Source organism: Oratosquilla oratoria, chromosome 25 (genome assembly GCF_046742065.1).
Source record: "Oratosquilla oratoria isolate Oo_2021 chromosome 25, ASM4674206v1, whole genome shotgun sequence".
NCBI classification, from domain to species: Eukaryota; Metazoa; Arthropoda; class Malacostraca; order Stomatopoda; family Squillidae; genus Oratosquilla; species Oratosquilla oratoria.
Window position 1 is genome coordinate 13207641 of NC_134801.1, and position 17194 is coordinate 13224834.

At 38.7% G+C, this 17194-nt stretch overlaps 1 protein-coding gene across 3 annotated transcripts in view; it reads right to left on the reverse strand.

Annotated features, from left to right (window-relative positions):
- Positions 1 to 5394: 5394 nt before the first annotated feature.
- Positions 5395 to 17194, reverse strand: part of spas (spastin) — a 367066-nt gene continuing 355266 nt past the window's right edge. For all 3 annotated transcript variants that reach the window (XM_076208392.1, XM_076208390.1, XM_076208391.1), the window contains exon 11: positions 5395 to 5857. In XM_076208392.1, coding sequence (XP_076064507.1) covers positions 5694 to 5857 — 164 coding nt within the window. In that variant the 3' untranslated portion in view covers positions 5395 to 5693. The remainder of the gene's footprint in view (positions 5858 to 17194) is intronic.

Genomic DNA, 17194 nt, shown 5'->3' on the forward strand with positions numbered 1-17194 from the left:
TGGATGTGATAAAAGCTTCAGGACCTGACGGGATCTCAAACTGGATACTTAAAGAAAGTAGGAAACAACCTAGTGCACAAGATTCACAGTCTTATCATATGTTCATGGAAAAACATCTGCCCCCAATTTATCAACTCGTTTAAAGGCTTCAGTGTGGAAAACATATCACTAAGCAGGCTGAATTTGGCAAAGGAATTTGGACTGGATGATGTCATGGATGAAGACATTGAGCAGCTTCTACAGTCCAAAAGGAAGGAGCTGAGTAACAAAGATTTACTGGAGTTTGAGATTAAGAGGAATAAAGAAATGGAAGCAGCAGAGGCAGCAATAATAACAACAACTGAAGATGCTTGTGTCCTGACCAGCAAAATACTTAGTGATGAAGTGTGCAAGAAGGAAGCTTTGCAGAGCCATGAAGAAAGTTACCCATATGTTCATAGAGGCAGCACTGTATCGAGGTTGGTGATGAGCAACACCTTCTGGTACACATATGTTACAAGAATTAGAGAAGGAAAAGAAGTAGCCAATTATTATACAATTCTTTTAAAGAAGAATTTAAAGTGTATTTCCACATGAAAAAGGTGAATTTTATGGCTAAAAAATCCCCTAAACCTGATTTTTTCCATTAATATCTATTGAAAAACAATGTTTTTTATATGAACATTTTTTTTTAATCTATGATGTTTTTAAACCCCAATATGTCATGGTTAAAGAGGACCTGTACATATACCAAAAGGCCTTTACCCCAACAAGGCAGGTGGCTGAGTCAAAGTATACACCCATCCTATGCTCACTGAAAAATCCAATCATTGTTCTTCCCAATTTTGCCCTTTTAAACAGTCACCCTTGTACCCCTGCCACATTGCTTGGCCATGCACCAGGATGTAGCACTTCCACAGCTAGGTGTGACAGCAAGAACTGGCTTACCCCCCCCTGTTTCATTACATGGTCCAATCCACCCACTGCCTCCCTAAAAAAAGAAAGAAAAAAAAAAATTGATGGAGCACACAAATCATCCCTTTGGTCTGCATCATATCTTCAATTAGAACCACTCTCCACCCATTCCCCTTTTTAGCAATCTCTCTTCCTTGCTCAGCAGACATTCCTCTTCCATCCAATGACCTTTTTACCCAATCCATCCACCTACTTCTTCACCCTCCTTTCAATTTCACTCTATTCATAATACTGACCAAAAGTGACCGGGTCACTGTTATTATAACAATAATATATAATACATACATATATCAATAGCTTTTTCCCCCTTACAAGGGGAGTGTAGTAGTTTCAGAGGGATTAGTTTATTGAGTGTAGTTGGGAAGGCTTATGGGAAGGTTTTGATTGAGAGGATTAGGAGAGGAACAGAGAGAGTAATTGGTGAGGAACAGTGTCCCTAGGACAGGTAGGGATTGTGTGGATCAGATTTTTGTGGTAAGGCAGATATGTGAGAAAGCTTTAGGAAAAGATAAGGATGTTTTTGGGCCTCTATTTGATTTGGAAAAGGCTTATGACAGGGTAGACAGGAAGGCACTATGGGAGGTAGTGCAGATATATGGGATAGGAGGAAAGCTGTTGAGAGTGGTCAAGAGTTTTTACGAGAGTAGTAGAGCATGAGGGGATGAAGAGGGGGGATCGACGATTAAATTAAGTGGCCTTACTGTGGATGTGTTGTGTCTTGCGATACTGGTTCTGACCCAGGGCAGTGGGCGAGATGCAGGGATGATCCATTATCCAGGAGGAGCCAAGATAAGAGTGAGGGAGGAGGGTGAATGGGGGTGGAGTGTGTGGGGATGGAATGGGTGGGAGTGGATTTTATGTCTTTATTTTTTGGCTACCTCCCTTGTAAGGGGGAAAAAGCCTTTGGTATATGTATGTATACAGTAGAGCCTGTGTTAGAATTAGAAATGGAGAGAGTGAGTGGTTTGAAGTAAAGGTAGGACTTTGCCAGGGATGCATTATGTCACTTTGGCTGTTCAATTCCTACATGGATGGGGTGGTGTGAGAGGTAAATGCAAGGGTAAAGGGCCAGGGATTGGAGATGGTTAAAAAAAAAAGAGAAAAATGGGAGATAAGCCAGTTGTTGTTTGCTGATGACACTGCACTTGTGGCAGGATCCAAGGAGGGATTAAGGAAGTTAGTGAGTTTGGGAAGGTGTGCGAATGAAAGAAGTTGAGGATAAATGTGGGTTAAAGTAAGATGATAAGATGTACAAGGGGGAAAATGTGGCAGCAAACTGGAAGTGAGTATTAAGGGAGAGACTGGAGGAAGTGAATAGCTTTAGATACTTGGGTGCAAATGTGCCGGGAGAGGGAGGAGTGGAGGTAGAGGTAGAATGTAGATTGAGAGACACAAGTAAATGCCTTGGGGGATTAAAAAGTGTAATGAGAAATCAACATTTGGGAATGGATGCTAAGAGGAGATTGTATGAAGAAGTGATTGTGCCAACAGCACTGTATGGGGCAAAAACATGGAACATAAGAGAGGAAGAGTTTGAAGGTGTTTGAGATGAAATGCCTGAGAAGTATTGTAGGGAGTGAGGAGGAAAGCAGGGGTAGAAAGGGAGTTGGGAGATAGAGTTGATGAAAGAGTATTGGGATGGTTTGAACACATGGCAAGATTGAGTGAAAAAAGATTAGTAAAAGAGGTGTGGAAGGCAGAGGTGAAAGGAGTGAACATGGGGCAACCTAGGATGGGATGAATGGATGTGGTAAAGGGGCATTAGGAAAGAGGGTAATGTCTGTTAAGGAAGGAAGGGAGAAGACAGAAGATAGGGGTGAGTGGAGAATGGTTGTGTATGGATGATGCTCTGATGCATGGAAGGGAGTGTATGGGGGATGGGGAGGGGGAGGGGGGAGGGAGTGTGTGTGAATGTTATTTTGATGCACCCCAAAGGGATTTCTCCCTGTCTTCTCCTTTTCTGCATGAGGAGACAAAGAGGGAGGGAGGTCACTGATTAAACGAAGCTGCCTTGATGTGGATGTGTTGTGTCTTGCTACATTGCTTCTGACCCAGGGCAGTGGGCAAGATGCAGGGATGACCCGTCATCTAGGAGGAGCCAATATAAGAGGGAGGGAGAGGGGTGAATGGAAGTGTAGTATGAAGAAGTGGAATGGGTGGGGGTGGATTTTATGCCCTTGTTTTTTGGTTACCTCCCTTGTAAGGGGGGGAAAAGTTGTTGGTATGTGTATTTACAAGGGAGGTAGCCAAAAACAAAGGCATAAAATCCACTCCCATCCATTCTATCCTCAAATATTCCACTCCCATAATATAATAATAATAACATATATACCACAAGGCTTCTTCCACTTTATGAATAAAGTAATAATAATAATAATAATAATAATAATAATAACAATAAAAATTATAAAAATGAAAATAATAGTTAAAACAATTATGTTAACAAGAACAGCCACCTCACTTTGCAGTTGGAGGGAAGGGAAAAGTGCAAGAGATAGGTGTGAGTGGTGAGTGGTTATGAATGGCTGATAAACTGACATGGCTCCAAGGGCCTTGTCTTCTAGGATTACAAGTGGACAAAGAGGGTTGCCATGTAATGAAGTAGTAGGGGTAAACAAGCTTCAGCTGTTATGCCCTGCTGTAGATGTGCTGTCTTGCTGCAATGCTTTGTGCTTACATAGTGGGGGGAGGGGGGAGATAGAGATGGCCCTTCATCCACCAAAAGGAGCTAAAATAAAAGGGAAACCAAATGAGTATTGAATGTGTTTTGGAATGGGTGAAGAGTGAGTACATGACTTGGCTGGTTACCTCACTTATAAGGGTGAAAGGGCCTTTTGGTATAGTATGTATGTAAAGACTACATGAAAGAGTAATAAATTCAGAACTGGAGTCTGAAGGAGGCATGTTCTGAGAACAGAAAAAGAGGGTTAGGTGAGAGGAGTGAATATAGAAAATAAGTCAAAGTATTTTAATACCAGCATCATCCCCACTAAAAACATGGACTAAACATTCAAATCAAGGGAACAGTGTTGCCACTGTGATCTACGCCAGTTCCCACAAATGAGTGAGATTTTCACCACAAAATTCTCACATGGAAATCTGGATTTCCACATTTTTTCCCACATAAAGAAGGAATTATTATATACACAAATAAGTTCATTGCAACATATAATTTGCTCACAAAACATCCCATGTGAGCAAATTTCTCCCACCAATTTGTGGAAAATTCACACAAAATGGCACGGGAAAATTCAATAATGACATTAAATTGTGATGGAAATTTTGTAACATGTAATTGGGTACAAGACAATACTGTATCTACAACACTGCTAGTGATCTATAAAGGTGTTTGTGAATGCAAGTTATTGTCCAGTTATATAAAGCACTATTTTTTTTTTTCAATAGTATACTATAATTTGCATATCTATGTAGAACACCTGGCATTATCACTGTAAACTATAACCTTAGTGAAAAAGCCTATTCCTCTCTTAGAGCGTTTATCTACGCATACCTTGACCACAGTACAATGACAGCACCAAATGTGTAGGATAAAAGGCTGGAGTGCATTTCATGAATTATGGCCAACTTCTCCTACTTAAAGCTGACAAGCCTGAGTGGAATGAGGCAGCAGGGATTTTTCTAGAGATGTGATAAAAATAAAAAAAAAACTGCATGATTCACTAAAGACCAAATCATATTCAACACTGACAACAAAATATTGTACATATTATGCAGATTCTTTGAAAAAAATATTCTTGCACCTTTGTATAAATAGCATGACTATATTACACCACAAATATTGCAACTGTTCTCTCACTAGGTATCTATAGATCATTACTAGTAGCTTCACTATGTGACACTATTGAATTATCACACTGGACCTGCAGCTCAGGAGGAGCCATGAGTGCACCACAGCAAAATTTATTAGCATAATATGATAATTGTGCAATCACCTCAATGTCTTTCTACATTTAAAAAAAACAACAACATTGTATGGAATGTTTCTGACTTACTGCAATTCATAAATGATGCACATCTTTCAAAACAAAAACATTTTGTTCCATTTGGAGATAGTTAATACGAATCACTGGGTGAGACTTAGGCTATGCAGTCCTTCCTAGAATTATATATTTAGTGTGTACTGGCAGGGATTACAATGAAGTTCTAACTTTCAACTTCTACAGGCCACACTATACAACCTTTGTGCTTTTAACAAAATTGTTTTACCATGTGCTATTACTTGAAAGCCCTTATATTGTCAACAGGAGGAAAACATCAACCAGATTATGTGTACGAGATTTACAAATACATCATTCAAAAAGTATAAAAGCGTAAAAATGGTAATTTACAGATGAGTGTTTGTTTGGACAAAGGGAAATGCTGGACATATATAACACATGACCAGCATGGCTATGAAACTGTCATAGCACAAAGTTGAGAATCTTTTTAAATGTTTATTAAAAAAAAAATGGCACTTTACATCTGAACTAAAGATATTTAAATATATTTGTATTAAATGTGTTTTCTTGGTGACAAAATTCAGCTGAGTTAGGTTAAATGGACAACACTCATCAAGTGGCAGCCTGGTAACAATGCACAGGATCAACACATAGTAGCTGGAGTGACAAAGTAACGAGGAGAAAGTTTTGAGAATATTCATTCCGAGACAAAGACAAGAAGGAAGTAATGAAGTCATAGGAATGGTAGGACAATTTAATTGAAGTCTATCAATGAGGGGCTCAAGTAGACAGATCTCCATAGTCAGCATTCCAGCGTTCATACAAGGCTAAGGTGGCAACTGGCACTGAGCGTCTGATCTTCTTAAGTGATTCCTTGAAATCATTGAGTTCAATGTTTCGAACATCTGCAGGGTCACAGGAAACAACTTGCTCTGGCCGTAACTCTGCAAAAATCAGCATATCAGTAGTTAAACCTTATACACAAAATAAGTATACCTCCAAACCTATTCCTCAAGCTCACAACATCAAATTCTATATGAAAATATATATTGTATTATACAAACTTGCCAATAAACTAAAATGCAGCCATAACTGCCATGGTAGCCTATGGTGTAATCAATCAATCATTCCACTGTCCTGGGTCTCTTACAGGAGACCCATGGCTCCAAGGGAATTGGTATCAGCCACTGGATTGGCCCATAATTCACTGAAGGAAAATTTTGTTGTTGTTTGGGGCAGTGTAAGATTTTGTTGTTGTTTGGGGCAGTGTAAGGTATTCATTGTCCTTTGGCAGACAGTTGCATCTAGGTCAATATAACTCTGTGGTTAGGCCTATTCTGTGCTGGTTGATGAAAGAGTATTGGGATGGCTTGGACACATGGAAAGAATGAGTGAAGAAAGGTTAGTAAAAGAGGCGTGGAAAGCAAAGGTGGAAGGAGTGAACATGACGGGGTGACCAGGTAAAAAGGGCATTGGGAAAGAGGGGAATATCTGTTGAGGAAGGGAGAAGACAGAAGATAGGGATGAATGGAGAATGGTTGTGTATGGATCATGTTGTGATGCATGGAGTGGGCAGGGGATGGGGGGGTGAGGGAGTATGTGTGGATGATATTTTGATGCAGCCCGAAGGGATTTCTCCCTGTCTTCTCTATTTCTGCATGAAGGAATGGAGAGGGGGGGGGGGTCGCCGATTAATTGGAGCGGCTTTGCTGTGGATGTGCTGTGTCTTGCTACATTACTCCTGACCCAGGACAGTGGGTGAGATGCAGGGACGATCCGTCATCCAGGAAGAGCCAAAATACGAGGGAGAGAGGGGGATGAATGGGAGTGGAGTATGTAGGGATGGGATGGGTGGGAGTGGATTTTATACCTTTGTTTTTTGGCTACCTCCCTTGTAAGGCAAAAAAAAAAAAGCAATGGTATATGTATGTATATATACATATATAACATCCAGAGGTTACATAACAAAATATAAAGAAAATATTGAGCAATTACATAGAAACATCATAAACTTATCAAACAACAGAAAGAAAACTGGGAAAAACTAACCAACACATACATACATACATATACCAAGGCTTTTTCCCCCTTACAAGGGAGGTAGCCAAAAAGGAAAAGGCATAAAATCATTCCCACCCATTCCATCCCTAAATACACTCCACACCCCTCCTCCCTCCCTCTCATCTTAGCACCTCCTGGATGACGGGTCATCCCTGCACCTTGTCCACTGCCCTGGGTCAGAAGCAGTGTCGCAAGACACAGCACATCCACAGCAATGCCGCTTCATTAAATCAGTGACCCCCCCTATCCGTCCCCCCATGCACAAAAGGAGAAGACGGGGAGAAATCCCTTCGGGCTGCGTCAAAAATTGCTCACACTTACTACCTCACCCCCAATCCCCCGCCCATTCCACCTCATGCATCACAATATCATCCATATACAACCATTCTCCATTCACCCCTGTCTTCTGTCCTCTCCCATCCTTCCTCAACAGACATTCCCCTCTTCTCTAAAGCCCCCTTCACCCCATCCATCCACCTCATACTAGGACGTCCCTTCATGTTCATTCCCTCAACATCTACCTTCCATACCTCTTTTACTAGTCTTTCTTCACTCATTCTTTCCATGTGTCCAAACCATCCTAATACTCTTTCATCAACCCTATCTCCCAACTCCCTTTCCACCCCTGTTCTCCACCTCGCCTCCTCATTTCTCACTCTATCTAGCCTAGTAACCCCCATCATACTTCTCAGAAACCTCATCTCAAACACATTCAAACTCCTTCTCTCTTCCTCTCTTAAGTTCCTTGTTTCTGCCCCATACAGTGCTGTTGGCACAATCACTCCTTCATATAGTCTCCTCTTAGCATCCATTCCCAAATGTCTATTCCTCATTACACTTTTTAATCCAAAACAATGGATGGAAAAACTCAAAATTAAGCTACCCCTCCCCCATGAAACCCAAGTGGGTTACATCTTGCGATTCTCCTGGATTTGAAATGCAGTCTATAGTGGTAGAGGAAATTTTGGGTGCAAATCGACGATAGATGAATGTAGACATTTAAAGGGCTCATGACATACCTTATTTGCCAAGCGATTTTTGTTTAAGCTTGATGACCTTCTCCAAACGTGATGGGATGCATCTTGCCAGTTTTCTACTGATTGGGAATAATATTATCCCAAATATCCTGTATTTCTATTTCTAGCTTCGCTACAGTCAAAACATCATGATCCTGAAGCTGTTTTTTAACAATATGCCACACATGCTCTATTTAAGTCTGGTGAATTCCCAGGCCACTTTTTGAAGTAATCTACACCACAGTCCTCTAACCACTGGGTAATAGACCAAGCTATGTGAGCAGGAGCTCCATCCTGTATAAACCAGCTAGCGTTACACTTTTCAAAACTTTAAGGCAGGTTATCACACAATAACTTGAAATAACTGTGCTGATTTACACACTCATTTTGCCCAAGAAACACTAAATTGGCAACTTCACCAAACGCAAAGCACTCCCACACCAAAACCCTTGGTGCATGTTTCACCACTTTAGCTGTATAGCATGGGTCATTAGGGTCCGACCCCCTGGGGCGCCTCACACGCTTCAACCTACAGCCCGGTGACATCATAAACAATGACTCATCACTCCACAATACTTGTTTCCAGTCTTCTAGGATCCAATCTTTATATTTCTTGCAAAAAGCAATGCGATCACATATGTTTTTTGCATCTAAGAGGGGAAGAACCTTAGCACAACAACTACAATATTATAAATCTTTGGCTAAATGCACAAAAACCAATGTTGATTGGATTTAAGAAAAGAAAGGAAATAACGATTTCCGTATATTTCAATCACTTGCTGTGATCCTCTTCAAGCAGAAGAGGATCACAGCAAGTGATTGAAATATACATACATACATATACCAAGGCTTTTTCCCCCTTACAAGGGAGGTAGCCAAAAAGGGAAAGGCATAAAAACACTCCCACCCATTTCATCCCTAAATACACTCCACACCCCTCCCACCCTCCCTCTCATCTGAGCACCTCCTGGATGACGGGTCATCCCTGCACCCTGCCCACCGCCCTGGGTCAGAAGCAGTGTCGCAAGACACAGCACATCCACAGCAAGGCCGCTTCATTTAATCGGCGACCCCCCTTGCATATAAGGAGAGGACGGGGAGAAATCCCTTCGGGCTGCGTCAAAATTTACTTACACATACTACCCCACCCCCCGCCCATTCCTCCTCATGCAATCACAACATATATATACGGAAATCGTTATTTCCTTTCTTTTCTTAAATCCAATCAACAGTGGGTTTTTAGTGCATTTATCAATGTGTTACGACATTACTTTGGCTAAATGATTAGAAACACATCTTACAGACATGTCCTGCAGCAATGTGGGTTTTTTTTCCTTCAGTTTTCAAGCTGTGAGTGTTGGATCTTTATCCAACTGCCTCCTAATAACCTTAGAAGTATGATTTGATATCTTCCTTGACTGACCAGAGTGAGGCTTGGGGTAGGAATGGCATCACTTCCTCCACCTCAAAATTTCTTGGTCCACTTTTGTACTTGCTGCACTCCAATTCCCACACAAGTGGCTATATCTTAAAACTTATAACCCTCCTTATAGAGGGTTATAATAGTCTCTTCTCAGCTTTTTACCACTTCCCATTACGGAGATATCAAGGCACAAGAACAGAGGCCACTGCAAAAAATTGACTAGTCCACGTGAGAGATGTTTACAAACTAACACCATGTGGTCCCGGGAGCGACTAAACAGAGTTGCCAAGTGGTGCATATTGTCTCGTCCAAACAACTGTACAGATGATAGCATTGAAAAACAGCGAAGAGTATGATCAGAAATGGCTACTTTTCATGTGTTTTGAGTTTAGCAAAATGTCTGGATGCCTGTACAGTGGTCCCTCAAATAACGCGGATTCGAATAACACGGATTCAATCATACGCGGATTTTATTTCAAAACCATCTCAAATGTAGAGAACCGTTTTAAAATTTGCACCGAGTCGGGCACGCATATGCACACACGCGGCAACATCACAAACAATTTTACTGCCCTAACCTGTTGAAGTGTAATGTTTCTTTCGTTTGGAACACAACTAATAAGTCTGATAATGACTGCCGAGTGGTGCATATTGTCTCGTCCAAACAACTGTACAGATGATAGCATTGAAAAACAGCGAAGAGTATGATCAGAAATGGCTACTTTTCAAGTGTTTTGAGTTTAGCAAAATGTCTGGATGCCTGTACAGGGGTCCCTCAAATAATGCGGATTCGAATAACACGGATTCAATCATACGCGGATTTTATTTCAAAACCATCTCAAATGTAGAGAACCGTTTTAAAATTCGTGCCGAGTCGGGCACGCATACGCACACACGCGGCAACATCGCAAACAATTTTACCGCCCTAACCTGCTGAAGTGTTATGTTTCTTTCGTTTGGAACACAACTAATAAGTCTGATAATGACTGCGCTTGTCGTGTCTTAATTTCTCTTACGAGGTTCTTGTTACTGGCGGTGGTGGTTTGGGAGATCAAAAACAGACATATACACGCTTACACACGTGTAGACACACACACGTAGACACGTGTTAGACAACCAGTGTATGTTGTGAATGCGCGTGCGTGTACACACAAATACGAACACAGACACACACACGTACATGCTTACTTGTACATGTTAACACAGACGCATACATGCACGCACGCACGCACACACACAAACGACGGCAGAGAATATCTTATCCAAAACAGGGAAACTAGCAACAAGTGAACAATATAAAAAGGTATGGATAAAAAGGGAAATGAATAAAGAGGAAAGAGAGGAAGAAATAAGGAAAAGACATGAAGCTAAGAGAAAAAACGAGACCAGAACGGAGACAGAAAAACAAGAATTCTACTGGAGAGTAGTGAATATGAAATTGAAGAAATGGAGCATAACAGAGAGAAACACAAAAGAAACAGAGAATACAATGGAAATAACAGAAAGTTAAAAGTATCCTACACAAATATAGATGGATTAATAACAGGACTGAATGAACTGAACAAATATCTGAAAGAAAGAGATCCGGACATAATGGGAATTGTTGAAACAAAATTAAAAGGCCCATACCACCCAACAGCATAGGACACAATACATATAATTATTGGATTAGAAACAGAGAGATAAAACAAGGGGGTGGAGTTATGTTCCTGACTAAGAAGGATATAAGCGTGAAGAATGTCACATATGGGAACAATACAGTAGAGATGATTATGGTAGAAGTAGAAGATAGAGATAAGAAGAGCAGAAAATTTGTAATAAACTACGTACCTCCAAAAACAGCCTCGTGGGAAGAGAATGAACATAAAAGCATGTTAGAAGACACAAGAATAACACTAAACAAGATAATGGAAGATGGAGGAAGAATAGTTATGATGGGCGACTATAATTGCAAAGAAATATGCTGGGAAGAGATGACCGTAAAGGGTGGAGAAGACTCATGGGGAAGTGTTCTACTTGAGATGATTATTGACCACACAATGACACAATGGATCCAAGAGAACACCAGGTATAGAAATGAAGAAGAACCATCGAGTCTAGACCTAATATTCACATCAGAACCTGAAATAGTGGAAAAGATAGAATACCAGGCACCAATAAGCAAAAGTGACCACATATTGATAGAACTAGAACTAAATGAGAAAAAATACATAAAAAGAAATGAATAATATAGAAAAGGAAGAATGATGTATGAAAAAGCAAATTTTGATAAATTAAGAGAATTCTTCCAAAATGAAAACTGGGAAAGAATACACAAAGAAGATACAACAGTAGAAGAGAAATGGAATATTTTGACAAAAATCTATAAAAAGGGAGTAGAAGAGTATGTCCCAAGACAAAAACAGGAAAAAGAATATATAAAGTGCTGGTACAATAAAAGTTGTAGGGAGATAAAAGACAAAAGAGACAAAGCTTGGGCTAAATGGAAGAAAAACAAAAGACCAGAAAAATGGAAAATATATATTTGTTATAGAAATGAATATGTACAAGCGTGCAGAGAGGAAAAGAGAAAATATGAAAAAGATGTCATAGAAAAATGTAAAGATCAACCAAAACTATTCTACAGATTTGTAAACAACAAACTGAAAAACAAACAAGATTTTGAGAAATTAAGACAAGGAGGAATTGAATACACAGAGGAAATTGAAATGGCAGAAATTATGAACAAACATTTTAAATCTGTGTTTACAAGGGAGAACATACAACCTGAAGAGATTGAATGGAAAGAGAAAGTCCCCCCTATGAAAGAAATAGAAGTAACAAAGAATGAAATATTGAAACACTTGAGTAATCTTGATGTCAGAAAATCGCATGGACCAGATGAAATAGCAAACTGGATTTTGAAAGAATGCAGGAATGAACTGGCAGACATAATACATAGCATAATAAACAGTTCCTTGAAAGAAGGTAAAGTTCCAGAAGATTGGAAAAAAGCAAATATAGTACCTATATATAAAGGGGGAAATAAAGAAGACCCTAACAACTATAGGCCAGTCTCTCTAACAAGTACAATAGCAAAAATTTGTGAAAGAATTGTAAAAAATAGATGGGTAAAATATTTAGAAAACAACAACGTGCTAAATCCAAGACAATTTGGATTCAGATAAGGACGATCATGCGTCACCAATTTAATATGTTTCTATTCAAGGCTAATAGATATAATACAAGAAAGAGATGGATGGGCTGATTGTGCATTTCTAGACCTAAAAAAAGCTTTTGACAAAGTACCACAAAAAAGTTGCTTAAGAAATTAGAAACTGAAGGAGGAATACAGGGCAAACTACTAAATTGGATGGAAGACTTTTTGCAAGAAAGAAAAATGAGAGTAGTGATAAGAGACCAACACTCAAACTGGGATGAAGTAATAAGCGGTGTTCCATAAGGAACGGTTCTGGCCCCAATAATGTTTGCTATATATATTAATGATATGGAGGAAGGAATTGAAAGCTATATGAGCTTCTTTGCAGATGATGCAAAACTATTGAAAAAAGTGAACACGGAAGAAAATTGTGAATCACTACAGAGAGATCTAAATAAAGTACAGGAATGGAGTAAGAAGTGGGAAATGGAGTTCAATACAAAGAAGTGTAGTATAATGGAATTTGGAAAAAGTAAAAAAAAAGAATAACAGGATCATATAAATTAGGAGAAGAAGGAATAAAAAAAGTAGAATATGAAAAGGACCTGGGAGTCATTGTTATGAATAATATGTCACCTGAGAAACATATAAATAAGATTTTTGGAGAAACTTATAATTTAATAAGAACAATCAAAGTGGCATTTACATATCTGGCTGAAGAAATGGTGAAAAAAATTCTAATCACCTTGATAAGACCAAGACTGGAATATGCAGCAACGATATGGTCACCAAGTACAAAAAAATGTATAAAAAAAACTTGAAAGAATACAAAGAGCAATTACAAAATTGGCACCTACACTCACAAAACTATCATATGAAGAGAGACTAGCAAAACTTGAACTACAGACACTAGAGCAAAGAAGAGAGGAGATTTGATAACTATTTACAGAATCATGAAAGGCATAGAAATTACTGATAGAGAGAATCTGATAAAATGGGATGATAGAAATACAAGAGGACATGGAAAGAAAATCAAAAAGGACAGCTATAGTAGAGACCTGAAAAAGAACAGCTTTCCTCACAGAGTAATAGACAGTTGGAACAAGTTAGAAGAAAGTGGTGTGTGCAAAAACAATACATGAATTTAAAAATAGTTTAGATAAAATGAGATATGAAAACGGGACACCACGAGCATAGCTCCCCTTCCCGTAAAATACAACTAGGTAAATACAACTAGGTAAATACACACACACACACACGCCACACACACATACATACGCCACATACACACATATATACATACGCCACACACACACACAATGTGTATACGCCACATACACACACATGTATATACGCCACATACACATATGCATATATGCCACATACACATGTATATATGCACAAAGACATACATATGCCACAAATGCCACATACATACACCACATACACGCGCGTGCACACACACACACTCCACCGAACGGACGGCGTAGAGGACGTTCTGAAGAAAAAGTGAAATTTTCGTGGATCCCAAAGCAAAGGAAGTACCTATTGTATTTACCGGGTGTGGGGGAAATTCCTCGTGGTGTAGTGGGAAAGTGAGGAAAAAGGAGAAGGGGAGGGATTACTGAGGGAAATGGAAGGAAATGAGGAAGGAGAGGACTTGGCCCAGGCAGGCAGACGCCATGTAAGCAAAAGAGGTCCCGACCAATTTAGTGACAACGAAATGTCTAACAAAAATGTAAAGATTAGAAACATAGATAAGAACAATTCAATGGAAGGTGAGGATAATAATTTCCAAGGATTTAAAGAGGGGGAGGCAGATACCAACCTCCCCCGACTAGCAAAACTGGAGGAAAGGCTTGAACAAATGACTGAACATTGGGAGATTAGGTTCGGTACAATGTCAAAACTTGCAGAAAAGGTTGAAAGATTGGAAGAACTAGAGAAGGCGAACAAAAATTTAACTGATGAAATAGAAGAACTAAAAAGACAGTTAAGAGAAGTAAAAGAGGAGAATAAAGAATTAAAAAGGAACAATAAAGACAATAAAGAAACAATAACAAAAGAGGCACAGGGGTGGAGGAAGATACAGGAAAATAGTAAAGTTGCATTTACTGATATAATTAAACAGCAAATGAAAGAACAAACTGAAGACTCAGTTATCAAAGTGATGAGACAGAAGGAGAATATTGTAAGAGACTTAGCTGACAAAAAGAAATGTATAATTATATTAGGAATGGAAGAGAAACATAACCCAGATAGAACCTCAAGAATCAAAGAGGAAAATGAAAAAGTAAGCAGTGTACTACAATTAGTTCAGGAAGATGAACCAGAAATAATGAAACAAATCGAAGAGAAGTTCAGACTCGGAAAGTATAGTACAGATAAGACCAGACAAATTAAGATTAAATTTAGGTCACAAACGACGGCAGAGAATATCTTAACAAAAACAGGGAAACTAGCAACAAGTGAACAATATAAAAAGGTATGGATAAAAAGGGAAATGAATAAAGAGGAAAGAGAGGAAGAAAAAAAGAAAAGACTTGAAGCTAAGGAAAAAAACGAGAACAGAACAGAGTCAGAAAAAGAGATTCTATTGGAGAGTAGTGAATATGAAACATACAAGAGAAAAACAAAAGGGAAACAGAGAACACAATGGAAGTGGCAGAAAACTAAGAGTGTCTTACACAAATATAGATGGATTAATAACAGGATTGAATGAGCTGAATGATTATTTGAAGGAAAAGGAACCAGACATAATGGGAATTGTAGAAACAAAATTAAAAGGTCCACTACCACCCAACAGTGTAGGACATGATGCATATAATTATTGGATTAGAAACAGACAAAGCAAGGGGGTGGAGTTATGTTCCTGACTAAGAAGGATATAAACGTGAGGTGTGTCACATATGGAAAGAATACTGTAGAGATGATTATGATCGAAGTGGAAGACAGAGATAAGAAGAGCAGAAAGTTTGTGATAAATTATGTGCCTCCGAAAACAGCCTCGTGGGAAGAGAGTGAACATAAAAGTATGTTATAGGACACAAACATAACATTAAATAAGATAATGGAAGATGGAGGAAGAATAGTTATGATGGGCGACTTTAATTGCAAAGAAATCTGCTGGGAAGAGATGACAGTAAAGGGTGGAGACGGCTCATGGGTAAAACGCTCTACTTGAGATGATTACTGACAATACAATGACACAGTGGATACAGGAGAACACTAGGTATAGAAATGAAGAAGAACCATCGAGACTAGACCTAATAATTACATCTGAACCTAGAATAGTGGACAAGATTGAATATAAAACACCAATAAGTAAAAGTGACCACATTTTGATTGAACTGGAACTAAATGAAGAAAAATACATGAAAAGAAATGAACAATACAGAAAAGGAAGCATACATACATATACCAAGGCTTTTTCCCCCTTACAAGAGCGGTAGCCAAAAAGAAGGCATAAAATCATTCCCACCCATTCCATCCCTGAATACACTCCACACCCCTCCACCCTCCCTTTTATCTTAGCACCTCCTGAATGACGTATGAAAAAGGAAGGAAGAATGATGTATGAAAAAACAAACTTTGATAAAATAAGAGAATTCTTTGAAAAGGAAAACTGGGAAGAAATATACAAAGAAGAAACAACAGTGGAAGAGAAATGGAATATTTTGACAAAAATTTACAAAAAAGGAGTGGAAAAGTATGTCCCAAGACAAAAACAAGAAAAAGAATATGTAAAATGCTGGTACAATAGAAGTTGTAGGGAGTTAAAAGACAAAAGAGACAAAGCTTGGACCAGATGGAAAAAAGACAGAAGGCCTGAAAAATGGAAAATATATACTTGTTATAGAAATGAATATGTACAAACGTGCAGAGAGGAAAAGAGAAAATATGAAAAAGATGTCATAGAAAAGTGTAAAGATCAACCAAAACTATTTTACAGATTTGTAAACAACAAATTGAAAAACAAACAAGATTTGGAGAAATTAAGACAAGGAGGAGTTGAATACACAGAGGAAATTGAAATGGCAGAAATTATGAACAAACATTTTAAATCAGTGTTTACAAAGGAGAACATACAACCGGAAGAGATCGAATGGAAAGAGAAAGTCCCTCCCATGAAAGAAATAGAAGTAACAAAGAACGAAATATTGAAACACTTGAGTAATATTGATGTCAGAAAATCGCATGGACCAGATGAAATAGCAAACTGGATTTTGAAAGAATGCAGGAATGAACTGGCAGACAAAATACATAGCATAATAAACAGTTCCTTGAAAGAAGGAAAAGTTCCAGAAGATTGGAAAAAAGCAAATATAGTACCTATATATAAAGGAGGAAATAAAGAAGAACCTACCAACTATAGACCAGTCTCTCTAACAAGTACAATAGCAAAAATTTGTGAAAGAATTGTCAAAAGTAGATGGGTAAAATATTTAGAAAAAAACAATGTGCTAAATCCAAGGCAATTTGGATTCAGACAAGGACGATCATGCGTCACCAATTTAATATGTTTCTATTCAAGGCTAATAGATATAATACAAGAAAGAGATGGATGGGCTGATTGTGCATTTCTAGACCTAAAAAAGGCTTTTGACAAAGTACCACATAAGAAGTTGCTTAAGAAATTAGA